We start from the raw sequence: 21169 nt of genomic DNA, 5'->3' as shown, positions 1-21169 counted from the left end.
ATGATAGTGTAGGGCAATTGCAGACTCAGTTTGATAGGATAATAGTGTGAGTGGTGGTTCATGGACAAGCTTTGCCCTCCTGGTGTTTGTCTGTTTGGCTCGTGACTCCTGTTACAGTGGCTTGCACCTGCACTGGGCTGTGCTGGTTCCTAGATTGTGCTCACTGTCCTTTGTTCTGTTTGCACAGCACTGCTTTCCTCGTGGTGTGAGGAGCTGGGACGGCTCTTGCTGCTTCGCCACCAGAAAAGCCGGCAGAACGATCCTCCCGGGAAGCTCCCCATGCAACCCCCCATGAACTCTATGAGCTCCATGAAACCCACCCTCTCTCACAGGTGAGTCTGGGCCCAGCCTGCAGCAGTGCAGCCTGGACAGCGTGTTGGGTGACACATCTGTCACCTGAAATGCTTGTTACCACTGATGGGGGGAGCGACACTGTTTCATGCACTGCTCAGCACTATGGACAACAGGGTATCTGTAATTACAGCAAACACTAAGCAAACTCAGATTTTCTCTTTGCTATTGCCCTATGCATAGTGAAGTGACACTTCCGTCTTCAAATCTGTGCTCAGATCAAGTGGGCTTGCTTTCAAATTTCATGTTATGCCCTAGAGATAAACTTGTACATCATGTCTCTCATCAGACTCTTGCCTGATGTTTATTTAAATACAACTGGCTTTTCTTGACGTTGCAAACATTTCGCTGATGTTCTGTGTTTTAACCGTCATTGGAAATCTATTGCATGCAAAGCAATTGTACCGTGGGTGTAGCCACAGATCAGAGGATGTCCTGTACAGTCTGGTATCAGGTGAGGATCACACAGCACTTGTGTTCATTTAGAGAAAACATGAACATTGAAGGACACTGTAAGAAGATGATGTGAAGCCTTTGATTACCAAATTATATAGAGGAGCACTATTTGTATTCCTTGTCTGCACAACCTAGGTCAAAAGCAAAAGCTGGAGATTAACTGTAGACAAGATGGAACATTCATTGCATGCTGTATGTTTCTGGGAGTTCTTTTCCCAAGGCTTTCTTTACCTCAGCATCACATTAAAGAAATCACAAATAGTATAAATTTGTTTTAGTGTAGAGTTTTTTTGTTAGTAAAGGACTACGAGAGTTTAATGAGTCTAAATTCCTTGTGCCTAAGTTCCATGATAGCCTAACTAACTTGAACTTTTGTGTTAGAATGGAGCTTAGGGACATCTTTGTACCAGTGCATTTGCATATGCAAATCTGTCTGAAAACAACTTTTGGGGTTTGGGTTGGATATGTTTTCACTATTTTTGTTGCATTTATATGGCAAAATCATGCAATCACTATGCCTTTTATTTTAGCCCTTGAGAATAAAGTCAGTCCTTTTTTTGAAGTATAATTATATCATCGCTGGCTTTTCAGAGTACCTGGATTTCCTCTTTTGTAGTTGCTTATGAAATGACTGATTGTAAACACACTTAACAAAAAAAAACACAGAAAATTTAATGTTTTAAAATAATATTACATTTGGGAGAAGCTTTTCAGAAGACAGAGTGGAATTAGTGGCCAGTCTGCAGAGAATGTGGTGCAGTGTATGTTCTCTTAGGTGTAATTTTGTAGTTTTTAGATGCCTGATTCTCATGTTGACCTTTTAGCTTCTGTTCCTCTAGAGTCTATAAAGTAAGACTATCTCACAGGGGTTGTGTGCTACATTACTAGATAATAGATAAGATAGGCACAACTCACTTCTTTCGTGGCAATTTTCCACTGAAACTGTCACATGTCAAAAAAGAAATACTTTCTTCCACTAAACCTAAATACCAGCATTTCCGTCAGTACCAGGCCATCCAATATTCTGCTTTAGCAGAGCATCCTGCCCAGTATTGGGCAGTTCCTGCATATTTCTCTCTAGTATTACCCCTGAAATGCTCTACTGGGGAGGACACTGGGAGTAATTTCTAAATTACTACTCTTTACCTATGAGATGCCCCTCTAGAAACAGAATTTCTGTGGCATAACTTCTTCTATGCAATAGCTGCACCAGCTGCTTTGGGATTTGGAATACTTGCGTCACTGCTTTGGTGTGTGCTGTTGTCTGTAATTTAACCATAACTGTTCGGAATCTCTCAGGTGGTACATTAGAATGAGACATCCTGTGTCTCTCAACTTATTTTTCCACCTGGAACTGTTTATTTTCATGGATGTTTTGTAATCAGTCTGTAAGACAGTAGTGAAGTATAGGGTGAAGAAGAATTGAGTTTTCTATTTGTTTTAATTAAACAAAAGATGAAAAGCCGTTAAGTACAGTATTAACTACAATAAGTAGTGAAGCTGTTGATGAAGCACCATTTGTATTTGCATTAGATTACATTTGGGTCAAAAGCTTAGTATTAAAGTTCACAGTATCTTATCTCTAATCCACAAGACTTTTCTGTTAATTCAAACAAAAAAAAAAGTACTTCCTGAAACAATTAATGTAGCCAGCTACTTCAAGTTTTGTAAAAGAACTAGATATTAAATTAGAACAACCAAGAGCATATGCAAGAACCTTACTTCACAAAGGCAATGCAGATATATGTGAGCTGCTGATTATCATTAGACACACAATTCAAACCTTCCCCATCAGATGATGATCTTGAGTACTCCACACAGACCTTTTTCTGCTGTTCCTTTTACTAGCAACAAAATTATCCAGAACTCTAGTCAGGGACTAGAATCCTGATGTAGCTAGCACTACAGAAACACAGCTGCTTAGTCTCAAAGTTGAAACAGGGCTCAGCTATTTAAAATAAATAGTGACTCAATAATGTATCACAAGAATCTAAATCTAAGGATTCATATTTAATAAACTATGGGCACTTACACTAGAAGTAATTCAGGTCTGGGCTGTTTTTAAAGACAATCTTTGATTTTTAAAAGTTAATTGAGCTATGAGAGAAAACTGAAGTAGATAGGTCAAGGAGGGCTTTCATAGTGTTACTGTTGGTTAAATGCACTTACAGAGAGCAGAACGTAAGCCATATGTGGATGTGCACACATGCAACAAATGCTTTCAGAGTAAGGACTGTATTGTGCTAATTTCTTTCTAAATTTAGTTTTTCATTAACAGAATGATCAAGTGTTGCATATAGAAAAAAAATCAGCTAAATACCTACTGTCTAATGTAGGGCAGTTGGTTGGATTGCAAACTCCTGTGTTTTGTGAACAGAATGAGCACTGGGTTGTCAAAAGGAACATCCCAATGTTAGGGGTTTTTAAAGTTTTTGCAGTCTAATTGTCTACTCAAACTTGAATGTGAGATTTTTATTTATTTTCGCCTTAGACCTTTTTATTGATTCATGTGAATAAACTTTACTCCTGTATTGAAGGACCAGTGTAGGACCTATCCACCTCCTTAATCCTGTATAACTTCTAATTAAAGTCCTACTTAATGGATTTACAGGGAACTTAAGGAGAGCTGTTAGTCTGCAGGCTAGCCCTTCTGCACAGGAGTGAAATTTCATGCTTTCTAACTTGCAGGGCATAATGTAATTATTTGTGTTGTAGTTTTCCAGTCTGACAAACTGTCTGTAATAACACATACTACTCAAGGTGGCTGATTTTTGAATTAATTTAAGATATTTAGCAAATGCTGTTATGTAAGAACAAATTATTGTCATTATACACCTTCCAATGCTTTGGTGAAATTCCTATGTAACGCTTGATTGCATTAAGTGGTGGTCCTGTACATGTGTATCAAATTGAACCTTGCTTGAAATGGGTACAGTTCCAATCAATCCCTGCAGAAATTGCACCCTAGTTCATTTTCATGTCAGTCTGACTCAGGCAAGCTCTGGGGGCTTCTCATTTCTTGCACAGCTTGTAATAAAGTTTATTTGTCAACAAAACCACCTAGAAATAGACAGCTGTTAGTTGCACTTTAGTGTGTTGTCATGAGCATCTGTAGGGTTCTTACTGTCATCACTCTTGCTCCAAATTTTGGTCTTACACATTAATTGCCACCTGTTTCACAGCTAGAGACCAAAGGGTGGCAATGCCTGTATTGGGCAGTCATGATTAATGAAAAATATGAAGATAAAGTAATTTTTATCACAAATTACTTAGTGCCAAAGGTTTAGAGAAAATTGAACAGTAGATGAAATGAAGCAATAATTCAATCTTACAGTAGATGTGTTACTAGTTACCATTAATGTTTTATGTTCAGGCAATCATAAATAACTTTTAGTGGTAAGACTTGCTTTAAGAGTGCTTGTTTTTAGTGCTTGTTTTGTCCTTTTTTTCTTCCACTTTAAACTTGACTAAGCTGAACTTTCAAACATTCGTAGGCGCTCTTGGAAAAGAATGGTAATTCTGTCTAAATTTTTACTGTATGGTGAGGACTGGCTCTTGCATTATTAACAGTCAGGAGTGTACTGGTTATAACATACTAGAACAAACAGTGTTAGAAGTTCTGTAAAGGCTGCTGCCTTTTCAATTTTGTGTCATAGGCTGTTTTGACCAACAGTGATAGCCACTTTAAAAATGTCTGGATGAGGTCAGGTGCAGCATATACACACTTATGAAAACAAGCACACTGTGCATGTTTTATACATCAGTTTGAAGTAGGGGGTTGCTCCATTATGTCATGTGGCTCTGGCATGCAGGGAAAATCTTTGCAAAAGAATTCATAACTCTTGAGGTAAAACATAAAATTGTTTCAAAGTCTTTTCATCTTTGTGGTTGTGGAGTTGTGAAATAAATATAATTAGGGACTGAACAGATGGTAAATCCTAATATAAAAGAATATACCCAGTAAAGAAACCTGTATTACTTCTGATTCTGCAAGTGTAGCTTTGCTGTTTTTTCTGGTTTCCTTTCTGTCAAGAAATGTTAAAAATTTACCATCAGGAGAGAATAGGGAAGAGATCAGAATCAAGAAATGTTTCTGTAAAAGTGTCATTTCTTAAAGAAAAAAACCTAGAAAATTTCTTCAGAATAGTACGCTTCTGCTCTAAGCATTGCAAAGACAAAACTAATTACTAATTGTTCCAAAGTATTGTCCCAATAGTTGTTTGTCCATCTCATCCTCTAAGTGAAACTACTGATAATAATTTTACCACATACATTTATGGGGAGGAGGTGGAAGAAAACCTTGAGCCTCTTGAAGCTAAAAGCAAATGATGAGTATCATCTCCTTGATAACTGATAAGTGTAACCATTAGCTGTTAATAATTAAATATGGAATATTTTCATGTGAAAAATCTGCATTTCATTTTAGATAAGTTTGTGGTCAGTTCTTGTGGTAACAGGAAACAATAATGGGTAACTTGTTTTCAAATATGTGTTCTTTACATGCTTGGTAAATGGTATAGGATAAGGATCATCTTTTCTTGTGTATACAGAGCCTTGCACAGATGTGAAACAGGTCTTCTGTATTGATTGATGAGTCAAAGTGAGTGCTGTTGTAGTAAAACTAATATGTAGCAGGACTACTATAATTTTGTGGGGGTTTTTTTCTGTTAAGTACATATAAGTGGCTATATACTCTATATTTTTCCTGTAGATGTTGTAGTCTTATGGTTTTAGTTTGTGATTTTTTTTTAATTAAAAATCGTCAGCTGATATTTTTATAAGCAAACGCTAGGCAAATATTATTTAAGGTATGTCTGCTGACTGAGGCAAAATCTGATCATCTCAGGCTTTGTGCAGTCTATGTTGGTTTTTAAAATACGGCAACAACTTTGAATAGGCAGGTACCATTCTCATGTTCGGGCCATATTGAACAACTAATTCCTGAAAAAGTCTGGTCAATAGTGATTTATGTTCAGTGATTATCACAGGGGTATCATGGCTCTTTGCATGAGGTCTGCTCTCAAAAGCAGGTGTTATGTGCTGAGTCTACATGATTTTCCTCTTCAAGCATATTTGGAAGGTACCTTCTGTCACGTATTCTCAATGAAACCAACTGATTTCTGGTGGCAGTAGGGTTAAAAATCGTTAAACTGTGGCAGTACCCCTGGTTTTTTAACCATTTTGACTGTCAGCACGACAAGCCTGTGGTGACACTGAAACCTATCCTTTGCCTAGCCCTTTGTTGCAAAACTCATTAAAATCACTTGGGAGTCTTTTAACTGGATTGAGCACCTTTGGACAGGGAACGTCAGGACTAAGGCAGTGCCCTTCAACCTGCGCCGCATCAGGTCCAGCCGTGAGGCTCAGCAGTCGTGTCCAGGCACGGGAGGGCTGGGGGAGGCCAGCCCGGGGCTCAGCACAGGCTGATTTCAGTGTGAGTGGCTGTTTTCTGCTAGCCACGCTGTGAGCATCGCGCTCCAGCCTGCCTGCCAGGAGGTGACATGGCTTCTAAGCAGGGAGGGAGCTTACGGTCTGGCACGTGAAGATTACTGACTTCAATTACGGCAAATACCTTGTGTTTTTAAACGATTTTTGGGTATTTTTGGTAATTTGGCATCAGGATCACAGATGTGTATTTTATCTAAGATTTGATATTTTCTTTGATGCCTTTTCTTTACGTGTCTCTGTTACTCATTCACTTACATGAAAATGTCACCCTCCACAGGATTTCTCTGTAAATAGATTACAAAAGGAGTGAATTCCCAGTGCTCAGTTTTGTCAATTGTTGTATTCCTGCTACTCCCGTACACTTGGCTTCTCAGAATCGCAGTGAGAAGAAAAGAAAATAGTCATTACTATTTGCAGTGGTGGAGGGCTTTTCTAATGGTTTCCCAAAAAAAAAAAAAAAAAAAAAAAAAAAAAGAGGTTAGCAATTCTAGCTAAGACTCTCCTCTCCTGGCTCGTTTTCGCTAGAAATGACAACAAAGCCTGCTCGGCAGAGAGAGCGCATCAGCAACCTGGGCAGATGGGTCGGTGACATTAATTAGATACTGGCAGTGCCTTTAGCAGGAATCGCTGGTTTCTTCCCATGAAAGGGCTGTTCCGGGGATAAGGAGCAGCGCACCAACCGGGGCAGCGTCTTGAATTCCTCGTCTCCACCAGGCTGGGAATGCGGGGAAGGTACCACAGCCTGTTCGTGCTCTCAGTTCCCACTTAACGCGTCAGGGGAGATGCGATGTGACGGTTTGTTTGCCCGTGTCCCTGTGTCACCAACAGCATTTCCAAACTGCTCTGACAGGCAGGCGGACACGGCTCGGGCAGACGTTTCCCAGACCTTCCCCTCCGCCGTCCCTCCCCGGCCAGGTCACTCTGCCGGGCTGCCCCTGCCCTGCCCTGCCCTGCCCTGCCCTGCCCTGCCCTGCCCCGCTCCGGCCGCTCCCGCCGGACCCAGCCCAGCCGCTGTCCCCGAGGCTCGGCAGGGCTGTCCCTGCTGTCCCTGCTCCCCGGCCAGCCCCGAACCCCCGGCCCGGCCGCTGCCCCCGAGGCTCGGCAGGGCTGTCCCTGCTGTCCCTGCTCCCCGGCCAGCCCCGAGCCCCCAGCCCGGCTCGCTTCCCGCAAGTTGCGGCGGTGCTGTGCTGCCCCCTCCTCCCTCTCTCCCTCCCTTCCCGCCGTGCCTCTCGAAGAAAGCGGTTTTTTTCTGTTGTCGGGGAGCGTAAATCAGCTTCATCTAAAATCTCGGAAGTGCAAGTCCATCACATCTTCCTCCGAGCCGCCTGCTACACCTTGCGTGAGTCAGACTGCAGCGCTCCCGGTGCCCTTCTCGCTGTGCGGGGCTGCTCGTGTTTCCCCCTGTCTCAGAGGCAAAAGCAGAAGTGGAATCTGCTCACGCTCTCAGCGGTTCCTTCCCCGGTTGTTGTAGCAGTCGCTGACCTCCAGGCACTATGAATAAACAGCAAAGCTGGGAACAAAAGGAGTCTTCTGGCTGCCATTATCTCACATTAACATAGCAGACGCGCTGCGGTGTGAACAATGCGAGTCTCATTCGCCGATAATCAGCGAGTACCCAGGCATTTGGATTACCAAGGCAACAGGCAATGGTAGAATACTGGGTGGGTGTGTTTTTTATTGTAAAGGAGCAGTCGGATATGGAAACCCAGGTATATTGATAAAGCAGAGCAGAAGGAATGCCTGGTGGCAGGGGGGGACTGAGGGCTCGGGGTTGCATTCCGACACACATGAGATAAATAAGACATGGATGAAGCAGGTCTGTGCTGTGAGATGCAATAAAGATTAAACTGCATTTGTCAAGCTGAAAACGATTATAAGATAATTTCAGCATTTTGAAAAAGGTAACAGGTGGCATGTTAATAGCAGGGCTGTTACCGGTGGATTTTGTAACTGTAATCTGGGCTATAGTAATGCATTGCATGGTCTACTGTGTGACAATAGAACTGGGTGTGATGGTTTAATCTTTTTTCCTTTTCTCAGATGGATGCTGTAGTCCCCATGTCAGAAGATGTAACCCCTTCTGCTTCTTAGAGCCAGGAGTGGGTCTCAGTAGCATTTTTGTTTCTTACCTGCATAGCTGTGATCGTTTATTCCACATGGACAGAAATAAGTTGCATTATCTCTGTATCTTTGCGTGTGCACACACGTGTGTGTGGACATATGTGAAATCTATGAAGCAGGACTGTGTGCATGCAGGGGAGATGTGGATTTTTGCAGGTTCACAAACTTATGAATTAATCTAATTATTTGGCCTAATGCATTTTTCTAATTTCAGGGGTTAAAATCAAATGCAGTAACTCTTGCTGAGCAGCATGAGACTTGCAGGCATGGCTCTAAGTAATGACACTGGGTGTAGAGAGTAAGGCGCCAGGAAGCACAGCAGCAAGCATGTCACAGCCTGATCTGTAGCAACCCAATGTGAAATGGAAGGCAGCATTCCCGCCTTGTGCAGTCATAAGTCATGCAGGCCTCACAGGCCTTGTCACAAATATAAAGAAAAAGTTCAGGGCTTTCAGCTTCCAGAGGTACTTTGTATCACCTGCTGAACTGCCAGCTCGATTTTGCTGCCTCGGTCTCCACACAAACGCCTGTATTGTGCTTATGTGTGTTGGCTGCATGAATGGTTATTATAAATGTGTGTATGGATATTTAAAAGAGCAGAGGCAGGGGGTGATAGCCACCTGCTAGCAGCAGGTGCCATCCAAACCACTGAGCTGATAAATGGCTTGTTGCCTTCACCTTTTGCCTGCTTCACCTGCATCTGCTCACCTGCAAGGGGTTCAGAGTGCTTCTGTGTTCTCATACAGTTTGCCAGAAAACAACCTGCTTCTTTTTACAGCGAATTATGGAATTTCTAACTGCTTTCAGTCTTCCTTTTCATGATACAGGCAACATCCAGTACTGAAACAACACTTGAGGTAATTCTTCATTGATAGGCAAGGTCTAGGTACAGATCTGCTGAGCATTTGGAGTTGGGAAAATCAAAGCTTTCCAAAGGGTACGAGAACATATTCATCTAGTTGGAAAGAGTGGAGGGAATCAACAGACTTGAGAAATCATGATGGGGGTATTTTTTGAAACTGTGTATTTTCTTTGTAAAATCTGGGTGTTTGTAGTCACATCATTAAGAAGTAGAGGGAAATATATCTTGTAGAATACTTCCAAATTGTCTTTTTTCATTTTAACATTACATGAAAACACCCAGTGATTTGGATGTGATTGCGTTCTAGGTGTTTGTTTAGTGAAATGCAGGATGGTGCCTTAATTTATGCCGATACAAATCTTCAGATAATAATGTGAAATGGAGGAATGTATTTGAGGAAGGTGTGAATCACAGAGATGGCATCAATCAAAAGCCAATACTTGCTAGCCATGCAAAGTTAGTTATTAGTATCCAAACTGACTACACCACCCTCTCACTTTCCTCATCTTGAATGTAAAAAGTTTAGGGTACCTGTACACAACATCAGCTTTTAGTTTGGTTCTGTACATCATGTGTGATGTACTTGCTCTTTGTTTTCTTTACACTATGCCATTGTATATCCTTGCTGACTGTGAGTGGCCTTCATGTTCTTTCCACTTCAGTGTCTCCTGGCTCTGCCATGTTCCTCTGCGTGAACAGAGGACAAATTGCAGAGAGTGGTTTACAGAGCCTATGGAAAACATGGCACAAAGGGTCAGGGGATAACTCAGTTAAATGTTGTGGTTTTTTCTTTTTAATAGTAATGTGTTTATAGTAACTGATGTTAGGTGTTCAATTAAAACACATTGGCCAAGAGCACTGTAGGTGTATGAAGATGGTGCATATATCTCAGGTGGGGAAGTGCTGACTTTGTTTCTTTAAAAAAGAATCTCAATGGAAAAGGACAAGTCAGTTGTTTCCTTCTAATTGTCTAGTGGTTTTCACAAAGAAAATAAAAGCAGATCTCCAAAATGTTTTTGATTGGCAGTAAGCGAAAACAAATTCTGGCTTTCAGTTGACACAGTGGGGTTTTCTTGAATTAATACTCAAGGCCGGGAATATTTTCAGTGGAACTTTCACCAGAAGGCAAAAAATCCATTTGATCTGTAATTTCTGAATAGGTTTCAGGGATTCCTAGCTTATTGGGTTGTTAGGTTTGCATGGTGCAGTGCAAATACCGCATTTGAACTATGTTTTTGGTATGAAATACTAAAATGCTCCAGTAAGGACTTAAGCTACTTTTTTTCCAGTTTCTAGTATTAGGTTCATGGTGGTGCCCTAATCAAGAAGGCTTGCAGACTGAATCCATATTCAAGTGTGAGTGGTGTTCTCTCAAGAAATCCAAGTAAAACAAAAACTAAACCTGAATGAAAGAAGCTGAGCTGCCTAACTTGTGAGAGAGACAATTCAGACATGAAACTCATGTCTTGGTGCTTCAGTTATTCAGGGCTCTCTTTCCTGTTTTGATTGTGGGATTTGTGATGTTTTTCCACTGCAGATGCATCAGGTTGTAGGGGGGAAAGAGGGGAGCAAGAAGCCTTGCATGGAAATTGTTATGCTTTCGTTTGTATTAAAGTAGTGTCACCTAGAGGCTCCTACCAAGAATACAGGCAAGGGGTGCTGAGCACCTGAGCACACATCTGCCCAGAGGCAGAGCAAGGTGCAGACACAGAGAGGTGCCATCAGGCAGGAACAGATCAACAGCCCCAGTTTGGGGTTGTATTTCACCTATTCTGATTTTTGGCCATGTGTTATTGCAAAACATGTTCGGCCTGTGTTGTTCTCTGACACCTTGCACCTTGTCATGAGATGCTCTTTTCTTGAGGTGTCCATGGGTGACAAAAGCAGATGTAGGAGAAATGACAGTCAGTGTTCCAGTGGCAATTACCTGCTCATCTGGGTGTCAACTGAGAAAGTTAGGATAGAGTTGGTAGATTTAAAGGTTTATGTGAATTCTGTGTGTGTCAGCTACCCTTCAGGTGGGATGACAGTGCTTCAGAGATGTTAAAGACCCTGCAAAACTGCAAAGCTGGCTTGAAGGTAAGCAACAGAAAGTAGTCATTGAAGGCCCAGTTGTGGGAAACTTGATTGTCACTGGTTGGACTGAAAAGGCTTTTTTGGAAAGTCAGCATCTGGTGCAGTAGCTGGTAGATTTACAGTGTTTCAAACAGAGGTAGATGCTTTATGAAGGTAGTATTTTAGACACTTGGCCCTCTCAAAAAGTGATGTAGAAAATCACCAGGAATGTGTAATTCCAGTTTTCACCCTCCCCCACAATATGTAAAGTGGCAATGCTCTAGGGAAGAATACTTCACTAAACCATCTGAATCTTTCCTTCCTCAAGGAATGAAGACATGTAAACAGAGTATTAGATACATATACAATTGCTTTAGTGACAACATAAACATATTTAAAACACAGCAAATAATGCCACAAATCATGTATAAACTACAGTATTGCACTTGTATTAATTTGTTCTACAAAGGTCACTTGTTATTAAGCAATTTTTATTAGAATTAGCTTTCAGTCTCTATCTGACATGAAGTCTGTGCATTTTCCTAGAGACTGGGTATCTGCCTAGTACTGAGATTAAGAGAAGTTTTTTAGACCTAACTACCAATGTACTTCTTCAACATGAGTGTTATATTACTGGTGGGTTCAGTACATTTGCCAGTAGCTAAGAAATCCTTCCTCATTGCTTGAGTGCAGTTTTGGTACATCACAGTAGCGAAACATTACTTTGAGAAGTAATTTCCCTCAATCTCTTCCTCTTTGCTCTGTGACTTCCTCTGCTGTTTGGCCTTTAATGCTGACCAGTAGTATGTATAGGTTCATTAGCACTATTGTAAATTTAGTCAATACTCTTTTAGTGGGCTCCAGCTGAGCCCAAACTGACTCACTGCCCTCCAGGGTGCAGTGAGAGACTTAATTACCCTTGTACAGTTCAACAGGAACAATGTCATGGGCAGCATTTCGCTTTGGCTGAAGAGGTTGAAGCTTCTTTCTTTATTGGCTGCCATTTTCAAGTTTAAAGAAAGGGATTTCAGGATAATTCACAGCTCTCTATAATAACAGGGGAAAACCACTGCTCTTTGCAAATGAGAATTGGATTGGTCACGTTTCATTACAGTACTTACACGGATTTTCCTTTGATGGTGGGAATATTCCTTTGGGTAGTTTTAAGGACAGAAATAGAAGTTGAAAGAGCAGAGTGGAGGGACAAGTAATCCTTTAGTTAAGTGGCACAAGTTTCAGCATCTCCTACGGCTTGAAACCAAGGAGGTCTTCCCGTGGTGAAGAAAGGGTGGGTATTGTATCCAGTATGGCAAAAGTCACACTCAGACATGCATGTAATTGGTGGTGGGCCAGAGTAAATGCTGGGGAATGCAAACCATGAGATTGCCTTGGATTTCTCATGGGGTAACTAAGGTGAAACTGGAGGGATTAGGTTTAGGATAGTAAGTGGATATTAGGCTATTTAAGTTCATGTTCTGCAAGGCACATCTATCACTATTTCAGTGTTGCTATAATTTCTGTTCTTAATAATGTTTGAAATTTAACACTAGGTCCTGTGTTGGATAATGTGGTAGTTACGTGGTTCAATGTGCACAATGAGTATTTCTCAACCAATCTGTAGCTGGCCTCTTTTTCTGGCTTTCTTGTGTGGTGCTGGAGGCTTTATTATTTGTCAACAGTATGGTTTCTTGAGGTGTCACCCATTTTAACTGTAATACAGTAAAAATTTAGTGATTTACTCTGTATTTGTAATTAGGATGAAGTGATTATATGGTCTTTGAGAACCTAGTGTAGCCTTCTTCTGAACAAATGATCTGGCTACCACTGAAAACTATGGAGGAAGGCTATATGAAATCCCTTCTGCATACTGTAAAGGAGAGAAACATGCTTAGGAGGCAAAGAAAGTGAAGTAATAATTATAACTTCTTAACAGCAGGCTGAAGCATTGCTTGCTCAAAGTTGGAGTGTGTTTACAAACTGTACGGCATATTTGCTTTAGAAGAATCTTTAGTGACTCTGTGGTTTGATTCCTGCCTGTCATTACCCTTCTTATTTACTCATACTTGCAAAATATTTGCCTTGCTCCTCAGGTTTTATTACCTGTCCACAGCACATCAGTGGGGAATAGAGTGGAATGTCTGCAGTGAGTCCTTTCACTGCTTATGTCATGGAGAGAGCTTCTTTGTAGTCACTGAAGTACATGAGCACTCATATGTGCCATAAATATCCAAACAAATCACAGAGCAGACATCATCAGAAACAGTCAGAGAAGGAAGTAAAGTAGGAGGCATCATTCAGAGCAGGATAAAAGAGGAAATCTTAATAGCAGTCACAAATTCTGGGTTAGTCATCATTTGTCTCCATGCTGGTGGAGGGACTTGCATTGCGTCACTTGCAAATATTAGTCACTGAAGCCATTGTCTGAGCCTCTGAGTGAGAGGGGCAAGATTCTAAGAGAAAATATTTTGAAGAAACGTGGGATAGCAGGACTTATGATTGCAAGGTGTTCAGTATACCCTTACTCACACGCTGGTTTATATGGATGCTGTCAATGTACAGATGACTTGTCATCTTATAGAGAATTACCCTTTTCCATTAATTTTCTCTAATTATTTGTTAGGAGAAATTATTCTTTTCTCTAATCTAAATTTTTGTGTGATTTTATTGCTTGATAGAATATGGGTATTTTGAAGCAGATAGGTCAGTTCAAATTCACGGTTATGTTCTAATACATTGCTGCTGTGCTGGCAGAGCATTGTGGAATTTGTTTGAAATTTTCTAGTTTGTGAAATGTATTCACTTCTTCATTTACACAGTTGCTGCTGCTGTTATTACATTATTATTGGGACAGAGGCAGTTTTTATCACACACATGCACTCTTTGTGCAGAGCAATTCCTGTTCTTAAAGGATTCACACTTGGCATTATAAACAGGCTAAAGAATGAACATTGAGATAGTCCTTGATTTTGGCTCACAGCACAAAAGGAAGGAGTGGTCCAAGCCTGGAGCACTGTCTGGGTTCACGGGAGAGTGAGCAGGCTTTGAAGCACGTTGATAGAGTGCATGTAGAGCCTGTATAGATTTTTAGGCAAGTTAGGCCAGGATAGAATTTTGGTAATAGCTAGGAGTCAGGATGAAAATGCAGTCCTTGATATAAAATACAGATCATGAGTGGTTGAAAATGAAAGAACAATATGTGTCTGTTAAATGGTATTTATATATACGTATCTAGACAAGGAAAGATCACCTGAATGTATGTGTATATATATGCAAATTGAAATCTAATTTACGAGTTAATAGTACAAGAATGAGCAAGTTTCAAGTGGAGTATATTTTATGGTCATAGGATTGATAGTTACTTTCACAGGATTTCAGATATTTCATTAATTACACTAAGTGCGTACCTATCCTGGGCTCATTCTGAAACCACCAATGCTTTTGTATGTAAAGAACTGTAAGAAATGTTTGCTTGTGTCTGTGGACAAACCTAATGGAAAAACCCAATCCTCTCATCCACATATTTATCTGAAAGATGTGTTGTATATCTGCAGTTGATTTTCTAGAATGCTGATTAGCTAATACCGTTTTTGGCATGCAGCTTATCCATCGTGTGGGAGAACACTATCTGAATTTCAATTTACTTTTCAAAATTATGTTGAACTGCTATTGCTTTAAAGGCTTTTCTGGCCATTTGGGGACCCACTGCAGACAGTGGAGCTGCAGTCTGGTCTCAAAATCTAATTGAATTGATATAAGGCATCTGAAGCAGTGATTGTTGAAGAGTTAGAGATGAATTGCAAAAAAAATACGTGCTTCTGAGTAACTCAGTGTCCTTGTTTGAAACTCTGCCTCTGAGTTTACGTGGACTTTCACTGCTAACAGACAGTTTTATGGTAAAAGCCCTGTGCTTCAATATAGTTAAGGAATTCATTCGTTCTGTGTGGTTTGATATGATCACATTGCTGTTAAAGAAACTTCATGCCTCTGAGAATACTAAGCTAATAGTGGAGAGTTAAGGTAATGTCAAATGTTAATTCCTTTGTCACCACCAGCAATTTGCCACAGCTTAAACTTCCAAAATCTCACCCTCCTGACTGTTTGTTTTTGCAGTGATGGGTCTTTCCCTTATGATTCTGTTCCCTGGCAACAAAATACCAACCAGCCTCCAGGCTCTTTATCAGTGGTCACCACAGTATGGGGTGTGACTAACACCTCTCAAAGCCAGGTAAGCTTCATTTTTATGCCTTCTTCCCTCTAGATATGCATTTCTGCTAGTGTTTGTTAAATGGAAGGTATTTTGGAAAAGCCTCTTGGGATCAGTAGCAGTGTCTGTCTTCTTTTTTGTATATGACGCATTATTTTCCCAGTCATGTCCTCTTTGGTGGCATTGAACAAGAGGTGTCTGAGAGCTTGAATAAGTCATTCCTTTGGCTGCATGCAAATGTCAGGCTTGGATTTACCTCATATTTTGCACTGTGTGGTTTCAACACTAAAAACATGAGTTTGGGGTAATCCCAGACCTCTTGGCAATTCATATTGACTGTGAACAGTTCTATTAAAAGTTTTAGCTAGATTCACCAAATGATAATTATTGATTTTACCTGGGGTTGTGTTGTACTTGTGGGCTGGTGAAATTCAGTACCAAGTGTACCCCCACACTGAGTTGCTAAGTACCAATTTCAGGCTGTGTTCTTTCCAGTCTTTCCTATTAGCGCTGTCTAACTTTGCAAAATATTTCAATATGCATTGGAGCAGAAGCATGGGCTCTTGGCTCCCAGGTGAGAGCCATGCTTCCTGGATTTTCATTTGGTTCTATCCACTCTTAACTCTCTTCTTCTTCTGTGTTGTATATTGAATTATACTATACAAAAAGAAACTTTTATGAAGAAGCTTTTATGAAGAAGTTACCAATTATTTGTGATGGTGTGCACTCCCTGGGATGTGGCACAAATTAAGCGTGCAGACAGTCTGGCCTTTGCTTACACCATAGATGAAGAGCTCAAAGCACATCAACGTCTTTAATGAGTGCAAATGCTACATAAATCTAACCTGTCTTTTCTACTTCTTTCAAACCAAGTGGTGTTAGATACCATACAAAATTTTCTGAGGATGTTTTTGTTATTATTTTAATTTTGGTGAGAAAATTGAAAATGAAATTGTAATGGAATGAGCCATTTGAAAAAGAAATTATTCAGAGGCCAAGTCATATAGGTACTTACAGGGCACTTATGTAAGCACTGGTTATGGCAAAATCTTTCTTCAATAAAACAAGAAGAGGAAACAGTTACAGGATCTATAACATGTTTTATTATTGTTTATTTCTTTAACACCTTAAAAGAAAAGGTATCCCATCTGGGAGAGAAATACCTGAGTAGACATGTTGGTCTGTATATTGGCCAAAAAATGAAAATATAATTTCTTGTACACTTAAAAAGGCAAAAGGAAAGATAAAAAAATACTCAAGAGTTTTGCTCTATCATAAGAGTACTGTAATGTTACTTGAAGTCTTCATGGTACTTCAGAGGAATGTGCAATAGAAGGAAATGAAGAAAGAAAATGCTTCTTTAGAGTCACTGCAAGGGAGCAGTGAAACTCTGGAACATGAAGCTTGGTTATAGCTATTTGGAGCAGATAGAAATGAATGTCAGGATTTCATGTAAGTCTTCATGCTCTTCGAGGGAAAGGAATGAGCTGGGCTCACCAATTCCTTTTCTCAAATGCCTGAAGCTGTTGAGTTAGTCTTCTGCAAAAATCATGACCACTGAGTTTTATCCCGAGTAGGAGACTTTTCGGGAAATCTTATGCAGGTGATCCATGAACAGCCACACTTGCATCTCCATGGAAATCACAGCAATTTGGGGAAAAAAATCCTTTAAACAAGCAAAGTAAGTCCTTTTATACAGAGAACAGAGGACTATTATAAGAAGCAATAAAAACAATCAATAGACTTTTGTACACTGTTTAGAGAGTCAAGAATAGTGAAATATGTTCTTTCACTGTTTTTCCATCTGTAATACCCTTTGCATTGCACCGGTGGGACCGACTATTGCCAGGTTACTTCAAAGTCCTGCATCAAACCAACCAACTAAACAAACGAGAAAGCTCTCACCCCCTCACACCCCCCTCCCCAAAGTAAAAAGCTGTGTCCTTTCTTGTGGTCAGATGAATGGTCATGGCATGGTTGTAGCAGGTCTTTCTCATAAACTTTTTTTATAAGCGTATTAATTTGGGTTCCATCTAGTTGAAAATCTGTTTGTTTGGAAATGGCAAAAAGAGAAATCACCAGGAATGTGCACCAAGACATCAATGAGGTCTATGCTCATTAGAGTTCAGAGTATAGGTGGTTATGTTTTAATTTAACGACTGCAGCAAATCAACTTAATTTGCTTGAAGTAGTTCAAGGTACAGTCCCTTACTCTCATGTTTCTTCTTGCAGGTGCTGGGAAATCCAATGGCAAATGCTAACAACCCTATGAACCCAGCAGGAAATCCCATGGCTTCTGGGATGACAACTAGCAACCCTGGGATCAATTCCCCTCAGTTTGCTGGACAGCAGCAGCAATTTTCAGCCAAGGCAGGCTCCACTCAGCCATACATACAGCAGGGCATGTATGGGCGACCCAATTATCCTGGAAGTGGAGGTTTTGGTGGCAGGTAAGATTTACTTCTCTGAGGTGGAAAATGGATGTAAATACTTGATGAAGCTTGTTTTAGTGACCTGGCAGAAGCTTATTTTAATTATATAAAGTCTCAGTAGCTATTTTTTGCTGGTTAACTGAAGCACATACTGCTTTTATAGCTTTGGAAATCGGGTACCCAAACTGCAAAGAAATTCATCACAGTAAATGGAAATGGCTTAGGTCAATCAATTAGCTCTAATAAACCCCCAAAATAAAGTTTTAATTAAGAGAGATTGTTAAACAGACCACAGGCTTAGGAATGATTAACATTTAATAAGGCCAGGATGTGAAAGGTATTGATGGTATAATTTCTACATGCATATGCAGGAGTAAGCGAGTATTGGGGAAAGTAGTTTCCTATGCAACAGAATATTTCTGCCCAAAGACTTGCTCCACAGCAGTAATTTGAAAAGAATTGGGAATGAAGATGTTTGTTTAAAAAAGATGGTTGTGTTGTGTATTTATTTTGGGGAAATAAATGCTGCATTAGTCATATAATCCAAAGCGAATAGCCGAGCATTAGTTACATGTTGACTTTCTGTGTCTATACTTTATAAACAGGGCTGGTGAGGACACTTAACTGAAACCACTATTTATGGTCCCAGTGCAAAGGCTGCTGAAGAGGCTGCTGCTGTTAGCATAGGCAGTCTAGTGTGAAGAATATAAGCTTGAGACTCAGAAAGAGAGAGTTTTATCTTTTCCTTCATCTCTGCCATTGATCTACTGAGTGACCTTGAAGAAGCCAAAAAGTTTCTTCAGCTTGGTATTAACATCTCTAAAATGGGCACAGTGTATTTGCTCGTATTTATAAAGATATTTGATAATTTGAAGTGGGAAAGGCGTGGTTTGGCTTAGCTTGGTTTATCTTAAGATCAATACAAGAGATGGATAGGAGCTGCAGAACGCCCTGTGTGGAGTTGATTGCTTTGGGTCTCTCCTGGCCTTTCTGCTAAGGTTCGGGGAGAAATGTTTTTATGATATCTTGAACATTTGCCATAATTCACCACTGAGGCAGATTAATGTGCTGTCTTGGAGGAAGTTTGCTGTTCCTGCTCCTGTGCATTTGCCCCTACACTACTGAGGAAAACAGCATTTACTTTCAGGAGTTCAGTTCTACTTTGCAGGAAACTACAGAGCTGCAGAGAAGTTCACTGCCCCCAAAATGACTGCTGGCAATGCCTTGCAATCCCAGTGGCAGCCCTGTGACTGTTGCACCTGGGCAGCAGGTGTAACCTGGAGATGCAACCCTTATCTCCTGTACACACCTAATTACCTGGCCTGCTGGCTTTCATTAGTCATTGATACATGCTTTTGGAACAGTTCCAGGTGAGGATCACACCAACATTCAAAACAAAGTCCACCAGGCACATCTTAATTCTCTCCTCCTTTCTCTTCTTTCCTGTTAGTTACCCTGGAGGCCCAAATACCCCGGCAGGAATGGGGATTCCCCCCCACACCAGGCCACCAGCTGATTTCACCCAGCCAGCTGCAGCTGCTGCTGCTGCTGCAGTTGCAGCTGCAGCTGCTACAGCAACAGCTACAGCTACAGCCACTGTGGCAGCCCTCCAGGAAACACAGAATAAGGACATGAACCAGTATGGACCGGTAAGAGAGTAACCCTTATGTCTTCCTACCTGCCTGATCTGGATCATTACAGGGAATTGGCTGTCCTTCCCACTGTTGTGTTTGTTAGGATGCCTACTGTATTTTATTTTATTTTATTTTATTTTATTTTGGTGCATGAGCATGGTTAGAAATGCTTATGAGAAACTGCTGGAATGTGTATATGTAGGTATGAGTCAGTCCCCATGTTTTTCCCAATAAAACTTGCCTAACTGTATTTTTGTAGTTTAGGGGTTGCCTCTTAAAAAACAGAAGGTTTCTCAGTTACAGCTGCATCTGACATGTTACATTTTTGCTGCCTTTTCCAGCCCTCTCAATTTGAGTACCTAGTGAAATGTTCCAGAATGTTGCAATAGGTTTTGTAGTTTTTGGACAATTGTTTCTTTTGCTAACTGCAGTTGGTTGTTTGGGTTATTTCCCTCCAAACAGGGAAACAACATAGAAGAGAGATTCGGTTTTTAATAATGTTGTCTATATGGGCAGCTATGAGGGACATGCATTTCTAGTGATCCGTAACTTCTAGCGTGTCATGACGTCATGGAATATTTTTTTTTCTTAAAATAAACAAGGGCTTGATCAATTCAGGTTTTTCCTCCTTACCTTTTTTACTTCTCTGAACTCTGAAGTATTAGAGTCCATATGCCAGGTGATGAAAAGTATGGGGTCTTAGAAACTGTAGTGTTGTGCTCTATTTGCACAGCCAACATCCTAACCTTACAGTACCAGCCAACTGAAACCATTTAATTTCTCACCTTACAGTTATATCCGTCTACCATTCTTACAATTCCAATTGGATTTTTATTATAAATAACTTCACTGCCCATCAAATGTTAGAGAACATTGAAGGAAAATGCGACATAAATCTTGCCCTTCTTCCCTTCCCCAAAAGCATGTTCAGCTCCCTCTTCCCATTTTATAAATGCATGTCGCATTTTATTCTTTTTTTTTTTTTCTTCTTCTTCCGTTGAAGGTTTGTTCCTCTTTCCAGATGGGTCCAACTCAGGCTTACAACAACCAGTTTATGAACCAGCCTGGTCCTCGTGGTCCTGCTTCTATGCCAGGCAACATGAACCCAGCAAGCATGGGAGCAGGAATGACACCTTCCAGCATGAGCGGGCCACCCATGGGCATGAACCAGCCTCGGCCTCCTGGGATGAGCCCCTTCAGCACCCACGGGCAGAGGATGCCCCAGCAGGCCTATCCAGGCCCACGGCCACAGTCTTTGCCTATACAGGGCATAAAGAGACCATACCCAGGAGAGGTAATGAAATAAACTGTTCCTTTGACTGCAAGCTGCAACATACTGGGTAATGTGTGGTGCAGTCCCTTTAAGATAGGTGCATCTTTGTTCCAGCCTTGGTAGGAACTGCAGCTGTTAAAATATTAGCAGGAGCAGCTTTTCCTTTTTAGCTTCTAAAATATTCAGGTTGACCTTTGTTCTGTTAGTCCATATGATGGTCATTAAGTCCAAGAAAGGCTCCAAACCAGAATATCATTCTAAGATTCTCATGGTGATTTCTTAGATCTTAAGCAGGCCTCCATCACAGGAGTGGAGTCTTTACATGTAGCAGCT

General features: G+C 40.8%; 1 protein-coding gene across 13 annotated transcripts in view; it reads left to right on the top strand.

The window, feature by feature from the left end:
• Positions 1-21169, top strand: part of ZMIZ1 (zinc finger MIZ-type containing 1) — a 346693-nt gene that overhangs the window by 294987 nt on the left and 30537 nt on the right. For 9 of the 13 annotated variants that reach the window (XR_015805125.1, XM_014889478.2, XM_014889480.2 and 6 more), the window contains 5 exons: positions 188-332; positions 15404-15518; positions 17730-17947; positions 19380-19578; positions 20567-20857. Coding sequence is in view for 12 of the 13 variants with exons in the window: in XM_014889478.2 (XP_014744964.1) it covers positions 188-332; positions 15404-15518; positions 17730-17947; positions 19380-19578; positions 20567-20857 (968 nt within the window). In the remaining variant the exon portion in view is untranslated. Of the gene's footprint in view, positions 1-187; positions 333-7590; positions 7917-15403; positions 15519-17729; positions 17948-19379; positions 19579-20566; positions 20858-21169 lie in introns of those variants that run through there. The other 4 variants (XM_014889476.2, XM_014889479.2, XM_088168903.1 and 1 more) reach the window with 3 other exon arrangements.

The sequence above is a fragment of the Sturnus vulgaris genome, chromosome 8, assembly GCF_052056855.1.
Source record: "Sturnus vulgaris isolate bStuVul1 chromosome 8, bStuVul1.hap1, whole genome shotgun sequence".
NCBI lineage: Eukaryota > Metazoa > Chordata > Aves > Passeriformes > Sturnidae > Sturnus > Sturnus vulgaris.
Note: the sequence above shows the minus strand (reverse complement) of the source record. Positions and strands in the feature narration are given on the sequence as shown.